Source organism: Coregonus clupeaformis, chromosome 1 (assembly GCF_020615455.1).
Source record: "Coregonus clupeaformis isolate EN_2021a chromosome 1, ASM2061545v1, whole genome shotgun sequence".
NCBI classification, from domain to species: domain Eukaryota; kingdom Metazoa; phylum Chordata; class Actinopteri; order Salmoniformes; family Salmonidae; genus Coregonus; species Coregonus clupeaformis.
In genome coordinates, this window is record NC_059192.1 from 68,178,903 (window position 1) to 68,195,524 (window position 16,622).

The window sequence follows — 16,622 nt, forward strand, 5'->3', positions numbered from 1 at the left end:
TCAGGCAGTGTTGGTTTTGGTCACATTCAGTACGCTTCTCCTATTTTGTTTATCTGCCTCATTCTTACCTTCTGCACCTGCTTCCTGACTCCCAGCGTATACGTTACAGATTGCCACATGGTACACATAATATACTGGGTATACATACAATTGAATTGTCAATTGTTAGAATTTAGTCGCTTTGGAAAAAACTGACTAAATGACCATATTAACATTTACAATTGAGTAATTTAGCAGATGCGCTTATCCAACGCCTATACTTTAAAGGAAGCTAGGCCAATTTCGACAACAGCCCATGCCTATGGTCCATTAGGAAACAAAATTATCATTATCGTTAATGATCCCGGGGAAGGACTGCCCGCTCCATGGTCTCGCCATCACGGTTGACAACTCCATTGTGTCCTCCTCCCAGAGTGCAAAGAATCTTGGCGTGACCCTGGACAACACCCTGTCGTTCTCCGCTAACATCAAAGCGGTGACCCGATCCTGCAGGTTCATGCTCTACAACATTCGCAGAGTACGACCCTACCTTACACAGAAAGCGGCACAGGTCCTAATCCAGGCACTTCCCGTCTGGATTACTGCAACTCGCTGTTGGCTGGGCTACCTGCCTGTGCCATTAAACCCCTACAACTTATCCAGAACGCTGCAGCCCGTCTGGTGTTCAACCTTCCCAAGTTCTCTCATGTTACCCCGCTCCTCCGCACACTCCACTGGCTTCCAGTTGAAGCTCGCATCTACTACAAAACCATGGTGCTTGCCTACGGAGCTGTGAGGGGAACGGCACCTCCTTACCTTCAGGCTCTGATCAGACCCTACACCCAAACGAGGGCACTACGTTCATCCACCTCTGGCCTGCTAGCCCCCCTACCTCTACGGAAGCACAGTTCCCGCTCAGCCCAGTCAAAGCTATTCGCTGCTCTGGCACCCCAATGGTGGAACAAGCTCCCCCACGACGCCAGGACAGTGGAGTCACTGACCACCTTCCGGAGACACTTGAAACCCTACCTCTTTAAGGAATACCTGGAATAGTATAACAGTAATCAGTAAGCTATTTTCACTATAGGGCCTACAAGTAGTATGTGAACATAGTCCCCCACACACGATAAGGCACCTCACTTGACAAGAGAGTAATGTGGTTGGTTTATGAGCATGGCTGTGTAGGTAGTGGCTATATCTCTATGTCACCATCTTTCTACCCCTTTTTCCTCCTCTCTCAGTATTTACATGTATTAATGTGTGTGTGTGTGTGTGTGTGTATGTGTTTGTGTGTGTGTGTGTGGCCTCAGACGAGCTGGTAGGGACAATCTAAACCGTCTAGTCCTACAACCCACCAGGAAGCGATGTTCTCGAATGACACACAGCTGCTTGGCCCACTGGCCCAGCCACTTCTTCCTCCAGAGGAAGGCGCAGATGCGCGCATCCTTCATCAGCTCGATGGACGCCTCGGTGGACGGCCACTGGTGCTGCGCCGATAACGATGACTTCCCCTTGGTCACTTCCTCCTCATCGTAGGACTCGTAGGAGCTGCTCACTGCCTCACCGTCGTCTGGGAGACACAGGGAGGGGGGTCAGAGGTCAGGTTAGGACAAGGAGGAAGTGGAAGATGATGAGGAGGATGAATGAAGTTGTAATTGGAAATGTGTGTGTGACTTTTCGTTACCCTGGTAAGTAGGCAATTAGTTGGCTCAAGGAGGTGAGGACTACACACTCATCACAGAAAGGTATGAAAACATGCAGTTGACCCCTCGCCTCCCAAGCCCACAAGCATGCACACACGCACGCACGCACTCACACACGCACACTGATAGGAGATAGGCAGGTACCCCTTGTGATCACAGCATAGACCACATTGTCTGAGCTCTTTACACGTGTCCATGCTCCCGAGAGGAGACCAAAACAACCCACATCTACAGGGAGAGGGATAAAGAAGGAGAGAAAGAGAGGGAGAGGGAGGAGGAGGGAAGAAGAGGACAAGAGTGAGGAAAACGAGACAGGGTTGCACTATCCCAATGCTATACAGTATAAATGAAACTATGAAAAGAGAAGAGCAACTAATATATAAGTACTTAAAAATTGGAATGAAATGTATTCTATTATATATTTTTATAAACCTGAAAAGCCTGGATGCATACACTATCGGAATTAAAAAGGTAGCAAACAGAAGCTAAGCTCGGTGAGACGTTTTTTTTTTCATGGCCACATTAATACGTATAGTCAATAAATAACCTTTTAACCTACCTCTATCTAAGAAAAGATGAGTGAGAATAACCGCCCACAAACCAGCATGTGTATATGCACTCATGTTGAACAATGTTTCCGAAGGGTAGCATTTATCAATAGTATTAATTCTCATGTTGGAAACATGGCTTGCTAATTGTGACTTGTGGGTGAGCAGATTATTTTCTATGGAACCAACAGTGCATTTCCTGTGACGTGAGAAACGTCTAATGTTAGTGTCATTTTAAGTTGTGGTCAAACCAAACACACAGCCTTCTAAAGAGCAAAGGAGACTTGACCTGAATGACAGGGTTAACTTTCAAAGCTGGGTTACACTTTTGTAACTTTTAAAAATGTAACCTTCATTTAACCAGGGCATCTCGTTGAGACAAAGAATATGTTTGTCAAGAGAGACTAAAAAGTCATCTCCACAGTTTAGTTACATTAACACCGTAAAAAAACAAACACACATCATTCAAAGCATAAAGTAATCTTCCACTGACTGCCGGTGTGGGTGCAGGCTTTTGTTTGAATGAAACATGCTAACTGTCCACTTAAATGACCCGCAACTGTGCTGTCTCTGTCCTACTGTCAAGTGAATGAAAGGGGTAAAAGTTTAAATGGAAGTATACTCTTCCCTTTTGTCTCCTCCCTCCGCCCCCTCCCTTCCGCTATCCCACGTCACCCTAGGCTATAGTCACAGTTCCCTCCCTGTATGTCTGCTTACAGCAGAACAAAGGACACTCCTATGTATTCCCCTGCTGTCTGCCTCTCCCTCCTTCCTGTCTTCTCGCTTGCTTTCCTTCATTGCACTAATCTGAAAGAACTGACCAAACTGTGAAGTCTTTCTCCAATCAGTGGAGATGACGTGAAGGAGACAAGGAGGGGATGGATTTTTAAGCAATTGAGACAGTCAGAGCGACAGACAGACAGAAGCCTCGTTTATGGGGCCTCCCGAGTGGCGCAGCGGTCTAAGGCAGTGCTAGAGGCGTCACTACAGATCCAGGTTTGATCCCGGGCTGTGTAGCAGCCGGCCACACCCGGGAGACCCATGAGGCAGCGCACAATTGGCTCAGCGTCGTCCGGGTTAGGGGAGGGTTTGCCTGACTGGGATGTCCTTGTCCCATCGCGCTCTAGTGACTGCTTGTGGCGGCCGGGCGCATGCACGCTGACTTCGGTCGCCAGCTGTACAGTGTTTCCTCCGACACATTGGTGCGGCTGGCTTCCAGGTTAAGCGAGGAGTGTGTCAAGAAGCAGTGTGGCTTGGCGGGGTCGTGTTTCAGAGGACGCATGGCTCTCGACCTTCTCCTCTCCCTAGTCCATACGGGAGTTGCAGTGATGGGACAAGACTGTAACTACCAATTGGGAAGAAAAAGGGGTCAAAAGTAAAATCAAATTTGGACTGCCTGTGTAAACGCAGCCAATTACATTTTCTGCCCAATGACTGAAGACACAACGTTTTGGTCTGGGTGGGTGCGAAAGTGCTTCAGAGGATGACAGTCATTTTTACATTTGGGTTGGCTATCGATGAATCGGCTGACGGTGAACTACCCCTTTAACAGAATTGCATGTTGAAGGCATTATATTGCCACTCAACAGGGAGGTAGGATTCAGCCCATGAATACATCTACAACTGACAAAATGTGGCTGGAGAAGAGGTTTAATTTCTTACATGTACTCTGATCTTCAAGTTCTGATAGGGAATGAGGAAGCTTTGAAGGCTTGCATAAAGTAGCAGGTGTAAAAACGGTGTGGGCACTTTTATGCATATGTTTTTGTCCTGCCCTGAACTGGGCAATTATTGAGAAGACATTCAGATCTTATCACAGGTCACCCCTGCTTAGACCAGCATAAATTTCAAGCTGGTCCATGCTGGTTCATGCTGGTCAGAAGCTGGTCAAGCTGGCCGACCAGCATGGTCTAGCTGGTTATGCTGGTAGACCAGTATGGTCTAGCTTGTCAAGCTGATCTGACCAGCATGGTCTAGCTGGTTATGTTGGCAGACCAGCTTTCATTGTGTTTTCGCTGGTGTCCAGCCTTCGTTGTGTTTTCACTGGTGAGCAGCCTTCGTTGTGTTTTTCGCTGGTGACCAGCCTTCGTTGTGTTTTGGCTGGTGACCAGCCATCGCTGTGTTTTGGACACTGGTGACCAGCATAAGCTAAAGCAAAACCAGCATCAAGTCACATGCTGGCTTGCAAAGTGATGTTTAATTCCAATAGGAATCGAGCCTGAATAGATTTCCACAATCTGCATTCTGAATGACTGCCAGGGTTATAATTAATTAATTAATTAATGAGACAACCTAAACTATCTTCTTCTTCTTCTCTGGTATTATGGCAGTCCACAAACAAATGTAAAAGGTGCATGCCGCCACCTACTCTACAGGTAGTGAACAAGAAAAATAATCAATTGGGGGAAATAAAAAATAAAAAATAAAAACATCATATACAATACAAAAAAAAATAAAAAATCAGTCATAGTCCATATCTTATATTTTAAACTAAAGTAATGCAATAGGCTACAATTATAACATTATCAGAAAAAGGCACAATTTAATGTGAAATAGTTATTACAAGTGTCATTGATCCAGTAATGATAGAAGGATAGTAAAGGAAAGGCAAGGGATAAAATCTCATTTTAAGGAAAGAAGAAAAGTATGAAGATATATTATGAAGAAAAATACCATTAACTGAGGGATATAAAACATTTAGCTGAGAAAGACAACAGGAATAATTTACCTTACACCCTAATATAGACACTGAACCACACAAGAAGTAGAGATGGCAGGAACACCAGTAGCAATCATGAAGAGAAGGTTCCCAGAAAATAGTAATATTGGTAATATCTCTGACAAATGGGAAAAAAGGACCAGGAAAATAGTAACTAAATGGCCAAAGGAGGGAACATTTGATGTAACAATGTGAGAGGAAATTGATGAGATAAGGGAACAAATAATAAGAACAAAATTAGAAGAGAGAGAAAGAGAGAAAATGGAGAGAGGGAGTGAACCAAAAAAGGCTGGTTCAACTACACCACCACCATACACAGAAGGGGGGCAGTATTCTCCGGTCACAGGGTTAGTCTCAATAACAGGGCATGTAGAGATAGAAGTAGAAAAAAGGAAGCAGCAGGTTTCCACACCAAGGAGATGAGAACAATCACATTTAGGTATAAACTGTTATTTTGGACTAGGGGACAGGACTAACTTTTTGTAGGTTCTGGATTGATTACACAACAATTTATATTTTTACTAAAATCAAGGCAGCAAGTTGAAATGATTAGAATACTGGAAAGTGGTTATGGATTTGTTATGTTATAGGTGTATATTCCACTTAATGAAACATTAAAATGTCCGATGTGTCTTGATTGGGAGTCTTTCTTCACGGATTGATGGAAATCCCCTACAGTATGAATGATGAGGGAGACTCCCGAGTGGCGCAGTGGTCTAAGGCACTACATCGCAGTGCTAGCTAAGGCACTGCATCGCAGTGCTAGCTGTGCCACTAGAGATCCTGGTTTGAATCCAGGCTCTGTCGTAGCCGGCCGCAACCGGGAGACCAATGGGGCGGTGCACAATTGGCCCAGCGTCGTCTAGGTTAGGGGAGGGAATGGCCGGCAGGGAGGTAGCTCAGTTGTTAGAGCATGGCGTTTGCAACGGCAGGGTTGTGGGTTCGATTCCCACGGGGGGCCAGTATAAAAAATAAATAAAAAATGTATGCACTAACTGTAAGTCGCTCTGGATAAGAGCGTCTGCTAAATGTAAATGAGATGTAGGAGACCACGTCTCAAACAACATTTTAATAGATACTTGGGATCAAATATCACTGATTCCTTACACTGAGGAATTGACTGTATTTGTGAGAGGGAAAAGTATTACATTCAGTGGGGTTAAAGAATCCTTCCGAGGGTCAAATATAATGAATTCTGAAAGGTGAAATGTAAATTGACAGTATGTATGGTGACAGCGCGAATGAGGGTTACAAATGGTCAAATGGTGTATCATGCTGCATTTAAACAATCGCTAGAGGGGTTGAATTTGAGTGTTATGGATTGTAGTAAAGTGTTATGGGTGTTGAATGACGATGACGCTAATGGGCGAAACCATCATCACATTAGTAAATGATTTTATAGGAGGGGGGCCACAGGGCATGTGGGAAAGTACAACCAACGAGGCAAGAGATAGCATATTTGAGTTTTCGACGTCACAAAGCATGTTGGGGGTGATTGAGTGGTAGCAGTGCGGCTAAGGAAAAGCCTAGGGGTTTAAATCATATGGGATTTTATTTCATTTTATGTGCGCTGGATTGTGGAATTCATCGGAGAAGGGAGCAGTCACAAGTGATGTTCTTGAGGGTTGTCTGAAAGAAGGGATCAGGAGATGTGGCAAGAGAGTGAGAATTTCGAATTTAGATTGTGTGGACGGATTAAGAGGTATCAAAATGGAAACAAACTAAATGTGTACTTTTTCTTCCAGGAAAAAGGGGGGAGTGATTTTATTTTCTTTGAAATATTTTCTGAGACTATAAATAAGGCCTGGCCGTTTTTTGTTTGTTTATTGTTTTACTATATGGTGTTCAAATAACCACAAACAAACCACTTAGTATGAAATGTTAGCTGTATAGGATTTTTATTTGTATTTTGGTTTTTTTCACAGGATGGAAGTGAAATATCTTAAAGTGGCAAACACATGTAATTTGGGCTTATATTTACTGAGGGATAAGTAAATGCGTGTGATTTATTTTGAAAATAACTGTACTAAAGACATACTGCACACTTGGGATACAACATTTATGAAATGTTTTGATGGTTGTTAATGAGTAGTATACTATTTGATGGAAAAATTAATTGAATGATTTCAATGACCTCTGCAATCTGTCCTGGCTTTATAGTGTGGCCTGATCATCCACACTGTAAATCCGGAGGCATGCTGAATTGGGGGTTGATATTAATAAGGAATTGTAAAGAAGTATATAATTTGGCATTAATCCTATATATCATCCCAAACAGGACAAGGATGAAGTGAGAGAGTTAGTCTTGAAGGAGAGATATCATTGAATAATGTTATCGAATGCAATTGGGTTAAGATATCATCAAGGGTTGTCATTTTAAGTTCAGTTATTGTTTTTGGTTTAACAAGCAATATTGTTGTTGTTTTGTTTTTATAACACATGAATCACGATGTGATGCATGTGTCCAAAGGGGGGAAGGTGTTAACGATTTTAATGATTTTTGGGCTTATAGGGGTTTTACAGGTGTTTTAATGATTTTTGGGTTTACAGGAGTTTTAATGGTTTTTAATGGTTTTAATATTTTTAATGTTTTTGTGGTAAGATATGCAAATTGTATTAAGGATATGAGCAGTAGTAATAATGTGTTATGGGTTAGGTTAAATATTTTTTGTTTTTGTGATAGGAGGCAGGGTGTAGAGGGGGTCTGTCTATGAAATCAGTGGACTACAACGAGCTGGAAGCAGGTGCGCTTCCTAATCTCAAGGCTTCTCCTGACGGATGAGAGGACATAAGTAGCATACTGTGTCTCACCTTACCTAACAATGTTCTTAAGATTTCTTTCCCATGGGTGAAGGGAACTCTGCCCAACGGAGTAGGAGAATCTGAGTATTTTCTGCGCCCTGGAGACTATGTGATGGTAAAAGACTATGGAAGAAAGAGTTGGAAAGACCCTATGTGGAGGGGTCTGTACCAGGTGTTGTTGGCTACCTCAATGATGGTAAAAGTGGCGGAGACAGATACTTTGATCCATGTTTCCCACTATAGGAGTGTTCCAACCCTAGCCATTGGGTAGCATTGTTGTCTTTTGTGTGTGTCTGTGCTTGTGTGTCCTTGCAGCAGTAACTCCAAGCATCCTTATGGGTAGGCTGATAGAAGGACACTCTTCACAGACCGATGTCGATAGATTGAGAGGGACTCTGGCTGATCCGGAGTCCCTAGTGAAGGAAGAAGGTTAACAGCTAAAGTGACCATACATCATCGTCCAGGTTACACCAACGGCAGTACGGATAGAGGGGAGCGCGATCGGGTATCATCTAAACCATTGTACAAGAGTGAGGGGACTGATGACTAAGAGACCAGCGAGAGATTCCAGACCTCCAAGACATTCCAGACCACCGAGAGTTTCCAGACCTCCAATACGCACCAGATATCCCCATCATTGATTTCTCTGCACTTGACTAGTTCCCTGAGAATAAGGGGAATGGGGTACTGATAATAGTAAAGAGCAGAAGAACAAGACATAGAAGGGATATAGACAGGATTAGAATGTATATTCCTGCACAGGCAGGAACCATAACAAAAATACAGAAAGGGATCACTATTAAAATACAAGGGTTAAATGGTTATTGGTGTGGGAAGAACCAGCACAAGGAGTATGGGGAAATCACACGGGGTAACGGTGACCTTAAGATAATAAAATAAAAAGACAGATGGATCATAGACATTAGGATAACAGTTCAAGACTTAGATAAACAATTTGATGTAGTACTTAGTGTTAGAGTTCCAGGGGGAAGTGTTGTTGGAGTAGTTATTCCTTGGGAAGGTGCACTAAACCCTGTACATGTTAGAGCCATACCAAATACAGAAGAAAGGGAATGGAAGGAGTCGTTAAACAATGATTGGTATAGATGAGTACAATATCTTACAATACAATTAAATAAAGAAAATAGTCTAATATGCACCACATCTCCGTTAAAATAATTAACAGTAGTTCAAAATCTTCACAGTTACCAGGACTGTGTGCTAGGATTCAATCACAACTTTTGTAATATTTAGGAAATTCTAACTATAAGCAATTTTATGATCAACCAGAATGAGGAGAGAAGTGTAAGCAATTGTTAGAATAGGAACAAGGGAAAGGGAAACACCAGAGTAATATCAAATAGATTATGAGGAAATATAGGAATGTTACAATAAAACAATTGGGTTATATAATTTGGGATAATTCAAGGGAGAATGTGAAACTAGGGGGCGTTTAAACAGATAGCCTTTGGAATACAGAGACCCCTCAAAGAAAAATCTATCAGGCAGCAGGATCAAGTATTAGAAATGGGTATTAAGAATGAGTGGTGAAACATAATGATTTGTCATATAGTCAATGTTAATAGGGATGTTTTGGATTTGAAATTAACTCAACTAAACTGTTATGATCTGTCCTTTCCTGAGGTTACTACGGGTGGTGTTGTAATGCATAGCAGAGATAATTCGGTCCAGAACGGTGTAAACCTCAATAAAAACCAAAAACCCTCTACCCGGCTGAAGAGGAGCAACAAAGGCATTGAAGACGTTCCTGTCCGATACCACCTCTGCCAGGAGACCTGAATCCAGCATCAAATCAAAGCAATCAATTGCCTTCTCTTTTGTGCCTTTTCTCTCAAGAATGTGACAGGAGTCCATGTGGAGTGAGCAGGAAGAAAGATCTATGCCAATACAACATTCTTCATAGTATTGGGTATAATGGTTGGCAAAATGGACAAAACAGAATGATGGTGGAGGTGGGGCGGCTCATTTGTACTCCCGAGTGGCACAGTGGTCTAAGGCACTGCATCGCAGTGCTAGCTGTGCCACTGGTTCGAATCCAGGCTCTGTCGTAGCCGGCCGCGACCGGGAGACCCATGGGGCGGCGCGCACAATTGTCCCAGCGTCGTCCAGGGTAGGGGAGGGAATGGCCGGCAGGGGATGTAGCTCAGTTGGTAGAGCATGGCGTTTGCAACGCCAGGGTTGTGGGTTCGATAAAAGAATAATGTATGCACTAACTGTAAGTCGCTCTGGATAAGAGCGTCTGCTAAATGACTAAAATGTAAAATGTAAAAATGTAAATTTGTGACATTGGAATTGGGACATTGCCATGGGCAATCCAAGATGAATTATGAAGCTATCTGAAGAACATAAGGAGGACGCCAGAAGATTGAGTGCCGGTAGAGGAAGGGAGTGTTAGTTGAGGTAGTATGTTGAATTGAGGAGGTAGTATATACTGCTAAATGTATAGTAATTTAGACTAGGAATGCATTGGGATACTGATCTGTTGTAATTTTCGTTATGAGGAAGGTCATGTTAGAATTGTGATAATATATACAGTATGCCAGTGTCAATATGTGCCAAGGTGAGAGTTTTAACTTTGAATGATGGAACCAAGGGGACTAACTAAGAATTGTCATTCAAAATTTGTTTTTGGGTAATTAATATGAGTATGATTATGAATTGTAAGCTGACTGATTGATCTGAATGAAGTTATGTGAGTTAAAGATATTGATATTATTCTTAAACATGTCCTAGGTAGTATGGCTAAAACAACGTTACGTCAGTTTTAATGTGTTAGGATACTAACACTTATATTGGCATTGGTTGAGGTAGAAATATTAATATTGTTCATTATGAGTATAACTTTGAATGCAAGGATGGTTGTTGATAGTATAAACATAATATACTTTTGTAAATGTATGGGATTAGTAATCCCATTAGGAGGGATATGATGTGTATTCTTTATTGAATTAGGAGATAGAACTGGGTTAATCACGAACATTGAGTTAGAATTGTTTGTTACTGGGCTAGGAATTTATTTCGGACATTTCACTGTGTGTGTGGGGGAGTAGAGAGGAAATCTGCCCTAGGGTCAGATTGTTTGCTCTTACTTAAATCCATGGCGGTCTTATCTGATGAGAGACTGAAACTAGCTTGTGGCCTTTTGTCTCTCTCTTCAAACACAGTGAGCGGCACCAGGGTTGAATAGAGTTTGGGCTAGACCTTTGTCTCCTTGGTATCTTCTTGATTGATTACTGCATGAGGGGGTGAGGTTTGTGTAATTTAGTGCCTTGTCATGTTTAAACTAAACATGAGTGTGTGTGCAAGACAGGGGAGCGAGTGATTGGTTTGAGTAATAGTTCAGCCATCCTCAGAGACAAAGGAAGTGGGTGTGGAGCAATAAAAGAGCGGGAAAACTGAAAAGGACTATATAAGTTGGAGGGAGACCGTAAGGATGGGTGCCACTCTGCAGATTGGTATCGGCTTTGTTGAAATTTTAATAAAGTAATTTCTTGATGCAACAAAAACTCTGTAAGACCTTATTTGTAATAAAGTATTGTGGTTATTTTCCACAACACAACTAACAGATTGGATTAGTAAAAAAAAAAAAAAAAAGTATGTTATTTATCTTTGTGTAGCATAATCAATCAATGTAAATGCCAAAACACAGATATTGCAACAAACAATTTAAAAAAAAATCTAACTGCAATAAAGCATGTTGGCCGTGGTTTTGCAGATCAGCAAAATTCTGATTACTTGGGAGTCAACCTCACTTGGGATGGGAACTCACAACCTCTCGGTTGCCAGCAACCTGCATTTGCTGCTACACCACTGGATCTGTGGGTATGATAAAGATCATAAAACAATTAAAACCAATAGACATTCTGTCATTTGTGCCTATGGGGAAACACTTTTGGGTGCCACGTAGGGGAACCCTTTTGAGTTCCATTTAGAACCCTCTCATGAAGAACCCCATGGTTCCTGGTAGAGCCAATGGCAGGTTCTACAGTTATACTTATAGGATACTTCAGATGTGCTTACTGAGTTGCAGTAAAAATACAGTATTTCTACAGTTGAATTATTGTTGTTTACCTTACTTTTACTGCAATTTGAATGTAAGTGTGGGCAATGTGCTGGTGGGTTCTCATTAGCATATGTAGGGGCATGGTCTAAAATATGTTGTATTTGTGCCAAACATTAGTAGAAGTGTTGTACCATTATAAGTGGCTTTATCGCTATGTTTATGAAGGTTGAGCACCTCATTTGTCCACGCCCAGTTCTACAATCTTTGTAAGAGCTTGTGACAATCAAGAGCTGTTACTGTGCATTTTCCATTAGCTTAATAGCAGTTGTGATTGGGAAGTTCATTTTACATTTTCAATAACTTAATGTCAGCTTGCTGCAAGTAGTTATTGTAAAATTCACACTAACTTACTGTGGCTGATCTCTGTCACGCTCACTGACCTGATGGTGTGACAGGAAGGTCAGTTTGCTGCCAACCAAGAGGTTGAGGCCAGGGACCTAATTGATAACTGTTGCGTACATTTAACACTAAATACAAATATGGAGATTTATACTGAGATTTACACAGTACCAGTCAAAGGTTTGGACACACCTACTCAATCAAGGGTTTTTCTTATTTTCACTATTTTCTACATTGTAGAATAATAGTAAAGCCATCAAAACTATGAAATAAACATATGGAATCATGTAGTATATTTTATATTCTTCAAAGCAGTCACCCTTTGCCTTGATGACAGCTTTGCACACTCTTGGTACTCACTCAACCAGCTTCACCTGGAATGCTTTTCCAACAGTCTTGAAGATGCATCCACAGATGCTGAGTACTTGTTGGCTGCTTTTCCTTCACTCTGCAGTCCAACTCATCCCAAACCATCTCAATTGGGTTGAGGTCAGGTGATTTTGGAGGCCAGATCATCTGATGCAGCACTCTATCACTCTCCTTCTTGGTCAAATAGCCCTTACACAACCTGGAGGTGTCTTGGGTCATTGTCCTGTTGAACAACAAATGATAGTCCCACTAAGAGCAAACCAGATGGGATAGCATATCGCTGCAGAATGCTGTGGTAGCCATGCTGGATAAGTGTGCCTTGAATTCTAAATAAATCACAGACAGTGTCATCAGCAAAGCACCCCCAGACCATCACACCCCCTCCTCCATGCTTCACGGTGGGAACCACACATGCGGAGATCATCCGTTCACCTACACTGTGTCTCACAAAGACACGGCGGTTTGAACCAAAAATCTCAAATTTGGACTCATCAGACCAAAGGACAGATTTCCACTGGTCTAATGTCCATTGCTCATGTTTCTTGGCCCAAGCAAGTCTCTTCTTCCTATTGGTGTTCTTTAGTAGTGGTTTCTTTGCAGCAATTTAACCATGACGGCCTGATTCATGCAGTCTCCTCTGAACAGTTGATGTTGAGATGTGTCAGCTACATTTATTTGGGCTGCAATCTGAACTTATCCTCTGCAGCAGAGGCAACTCTGGGTCTTCCTTTCCTGTGGCGGTCCTCATGAGAGCAAGTTTCATCATAGCGCTTGATGGTTTTTGCAACTGCACTTGAAGAAACTTTCAAAGTTCTTGAAATTTTCCGGATTGACTGACCTTCATATCTTAAAGTAATGATGGACTGTCATTTCTCTTTGCTTATTTGAGCTGTTCTTGCCATAATAGGGACTTGGTCTTTTACCAAATAGGACTATATTCTGTATACCACCCCCTACCTTGTCACAACACAACTGATTGGCTCAAACGCATTAAGAAGGAAATAAATTCCACAAATTCACTTTTAACAAGGCACTCCTGTTAATTTAAATGCATTCCAGGTGACTAACTCATGAAGCTGGTTGAGAGAATGTCAAGAGTGTGCACAGCTGTCATCAAAGCAAAGGGTGGCTATTTAAAAAAATTATTATTATATTATTTAAATTTTTGTGGGGTAGAATAATCTCAAATATAAAATATATTTTGATTTGTTTAACACTTTTTGGGTTACTACATGATGCCATATGTGTTATTTCATAGTTTTGATGTCTTCACTATTATTCTACAATGTAGAAAATAGTAAAAATAAAGAAAAACCCTGGAAAGAGTAGGTGTGTCCAAACTTTTGACTGGTACTGTACAATTGCCCGACACCATGCATATGCATGTTTCCTGTTATAAAACAGACTTGTTGCACAACTGTGTGCGCGCGAACAAGCATTATAACTCCGCCTGAAAAATGCCCATCATTCAACTTTGATGGTGACAATAACAACCTTATTCGCTGTATACTTTGGAAGTATTGGAATTAGGTCAAGACAGTATCTAAATAAAATAGCAATGCATTGCAAACTTGATCAAATGTCTTTGGAGGTGTTGGCAGAATGTTTTTGCTGTATCTGATTGTTTCTGAAAGACAATTGCAAATTGTTGTAGACATGTACAAAAATTGTTTGAATGCAATAATGCAATAATCAATTTTTCCTGAACCTAAATATACTGCCTGCTAATTCTGAATCATTGTCTACTCTACCTAAAACACAAGGCCAAATCTACACTGGAGTTGTTTCCTGAGTGGCCGATTTACAATTATGACTTAAATCTACTTGAAAATATATGGCAAGACCTGAAATGGTTCTTTAGCAATGATCAACAACTAATTTGACAGAGCTTGAAGAATTTTGAAAAGAATAATGTGCAAATGTTGCACAATCCAGGTGTGGAAAGCACTTAGAGTCTTACAGTGAGGGAAATAAGTATTTGATCCCCTGCTGATTTTGTATGTTTACCCACTGACAAAGAAATGATCAGTCTATAATTTTAATGGTAGGTTTATTTGAACAGTGAGAGACAGAGTAACAACAAAAAAATCCAGAAAAACGCATGTCAAAAATGTTATAAATTGATTTGCATTTTAATGAGGGAAATAAGTAAAAAAAAAATAAAAAAAATATGCCATTTAGCAGACGCTTTTATCCAAAGCGACTTACAGTCATGCGTGCATACATTTATTTGTGTATGGGTGGTCCCGGGGATCGAACCCACAACCTTGGCGTTACAAGCGCCGTGCTCTACCAGCTGAGCTACAGAGGACCACATTTGATCCCCTCTCAATCAGAAAGATTTCTGGCTCCCAGGTGTCTTTTATACAGGTAACGAGCTGAGATTAGGAGCACACTCTTAAAGGGAGTGCTCCTAATCTCAGCTTGTTACCTGTATAAAAGACACCTGTCCACAGAAGCAATCAATCAATCAGATTCCAAACTCTCCACCATGGCCAAGACCAAAGAGCTCTCCAAGGATGTCAGGGACAAGATTGTAGACCTACACAAGGCTGGAATGGGCTACAAGACCATCGGCAAGCAGCTTGGTGAGAAGGTGACAACAGTTGGTGCGATTATTCGCAAATGGAAGAAACACAAAAGTACTGTCAATCTCCCTCGGCCTGGGGCTCCATGCAAGATCTCACCTCGTGGAGTTGCAATGATCATGAGAACAGTGAGGAATCAGCCCAGTACTACACGGGAGGATCTTGTCAATGATCTCAAGGCAGCTGGGACCATAGTCACCAAGAAAACAATTGGTAACACACTACACCGTGAAGGACTGAAATCCTGCAGCGCCCGCAAGGTCCCCCTGCTCAAGAAAGCACATATACCGGGCTGTCTGAAGTTTGCCAATGAACATCTTGCCGTCTCCCGAGTGGCGCAGTGGCCTAAGGCACTGCATCGCAGTGCTAGCTGTGCCACTAGAGATCCTGGTTCGTATCCAGGCTCTGTCGTAGCCGGCCGCGACCGGGAGACCCATGGGGCGGCGCACATTTGGCCCAGCGTCGTCCAGGGTAGGGGAGGGAATGGCCGGCAGGGATGTGGCTCAGTTGGTAGAGCATGGCGTTTGCAACGCCAGGGTTGTGTGTTCGATTCCCGCGGGGGGGCAGTATGCAAAATAAAAAAAGTATGCACTCACTAACTGTAAGTCGCTCTGGATAAGAGCGTCTGCTAAATAGCTAAAATGTAAAATGTAAACATCTGAATGATTCAGAGGAGAACTGGGTGAAAGTGTTGTGGTCAGATGAGACCAAAATCGAGCTCTTTGGCATCAACTCAACTCGCCGTGTTTGGAGGAGGAGGAATGCTGCCTATGACCCCAAGAACACCATCCTCACCATCAAACATGGAGGTGGAAACATTATGCTTTGGGGGTGTTTTTCTGCTAAGGGGACAGGACAACTTCACCGCATCAAAGGGACGATGGACGGGGCCATGTACCGTCAAATCTTGGGTGAGAACCTCCTTCCCTCAGCCAGGTCATTGAAAATGGGTCGTGGATGGGTATTCTAGCATGACAATGACCCAAAACACACGGCCAAGGCAACAAAGTAGTGGCTCAAGAAGAAGCACATTAAGGTCCTGGAGTGGCCTAACCAGTCTCCAGACCTTAATCCCATAGAAAATCTGTGGAGGGAGCTGAAGGTTCGAGTTGCCAAACGTCAGCCTCGAAACCTTAATGACTTGGAGAAGATCTGCAAAGAGGAGTGGAACAAAATCCCTCCAGAGATGTGTGCAAACCTGGTGGCCAACTACAAGAAACGTCTGACCTCTGTGATTGCCAACAAGGGTTTTGCCACCAAGTACTAAGTCATGTTTTGCAAAGGGGTCAAATACTTATTTCCCTCATTAAAATGCAAATCAATTCATAACCAGGCTCTGTCGTAGCCGGCCGCGACCGGGAGACCCATGGGGCGGCGCACAATTGGCCCAGTGTCGTCCAGGGTAGGGGAGGGAATGGCAGGGATGTAGCTCAGTTGGTAGAGCATGGCGTTTGCAACGCCAGGGTTGTGGGTTCGATTCCCACGTGGGGG

The 16,622-nt window shown here is 42.5% G+C and overlaps 1 protein-coding gene across 4 annotated transcripts in view; it reads right to left on the reverse strand.

Annotated features, from left to right (window-relative positions):
• Positions 1–16,622, reverse strand: part of afap1l2 (actin filament associated protein 1-like 2) — a 207,566-nt gene that overhangs the window by 47,293 nt on the left and 143,651 nt on the right. For 3 of the 4 annotated variants that reach the window (XM_045222488.1, XM_045222493.1, XM_045222487.1), the window contains 2 exons: positions 1,827–1,910; positions 1,335–1,549 (listed from right to left, as the gene is read on the reverse strand). In XM_045222488.1, coding sequence (XP_045078423.1) covers positions 1,335–1,549; positions 1,827–1,910 — 299 coding nt within the window. The remainder of the gene's footprint in view (positions 1–1,334; positions 1,550–1,826; positions 1,911–16,622) is intronic. The other variant, XM_045222492.1, reaches the window with a different exon arrangement.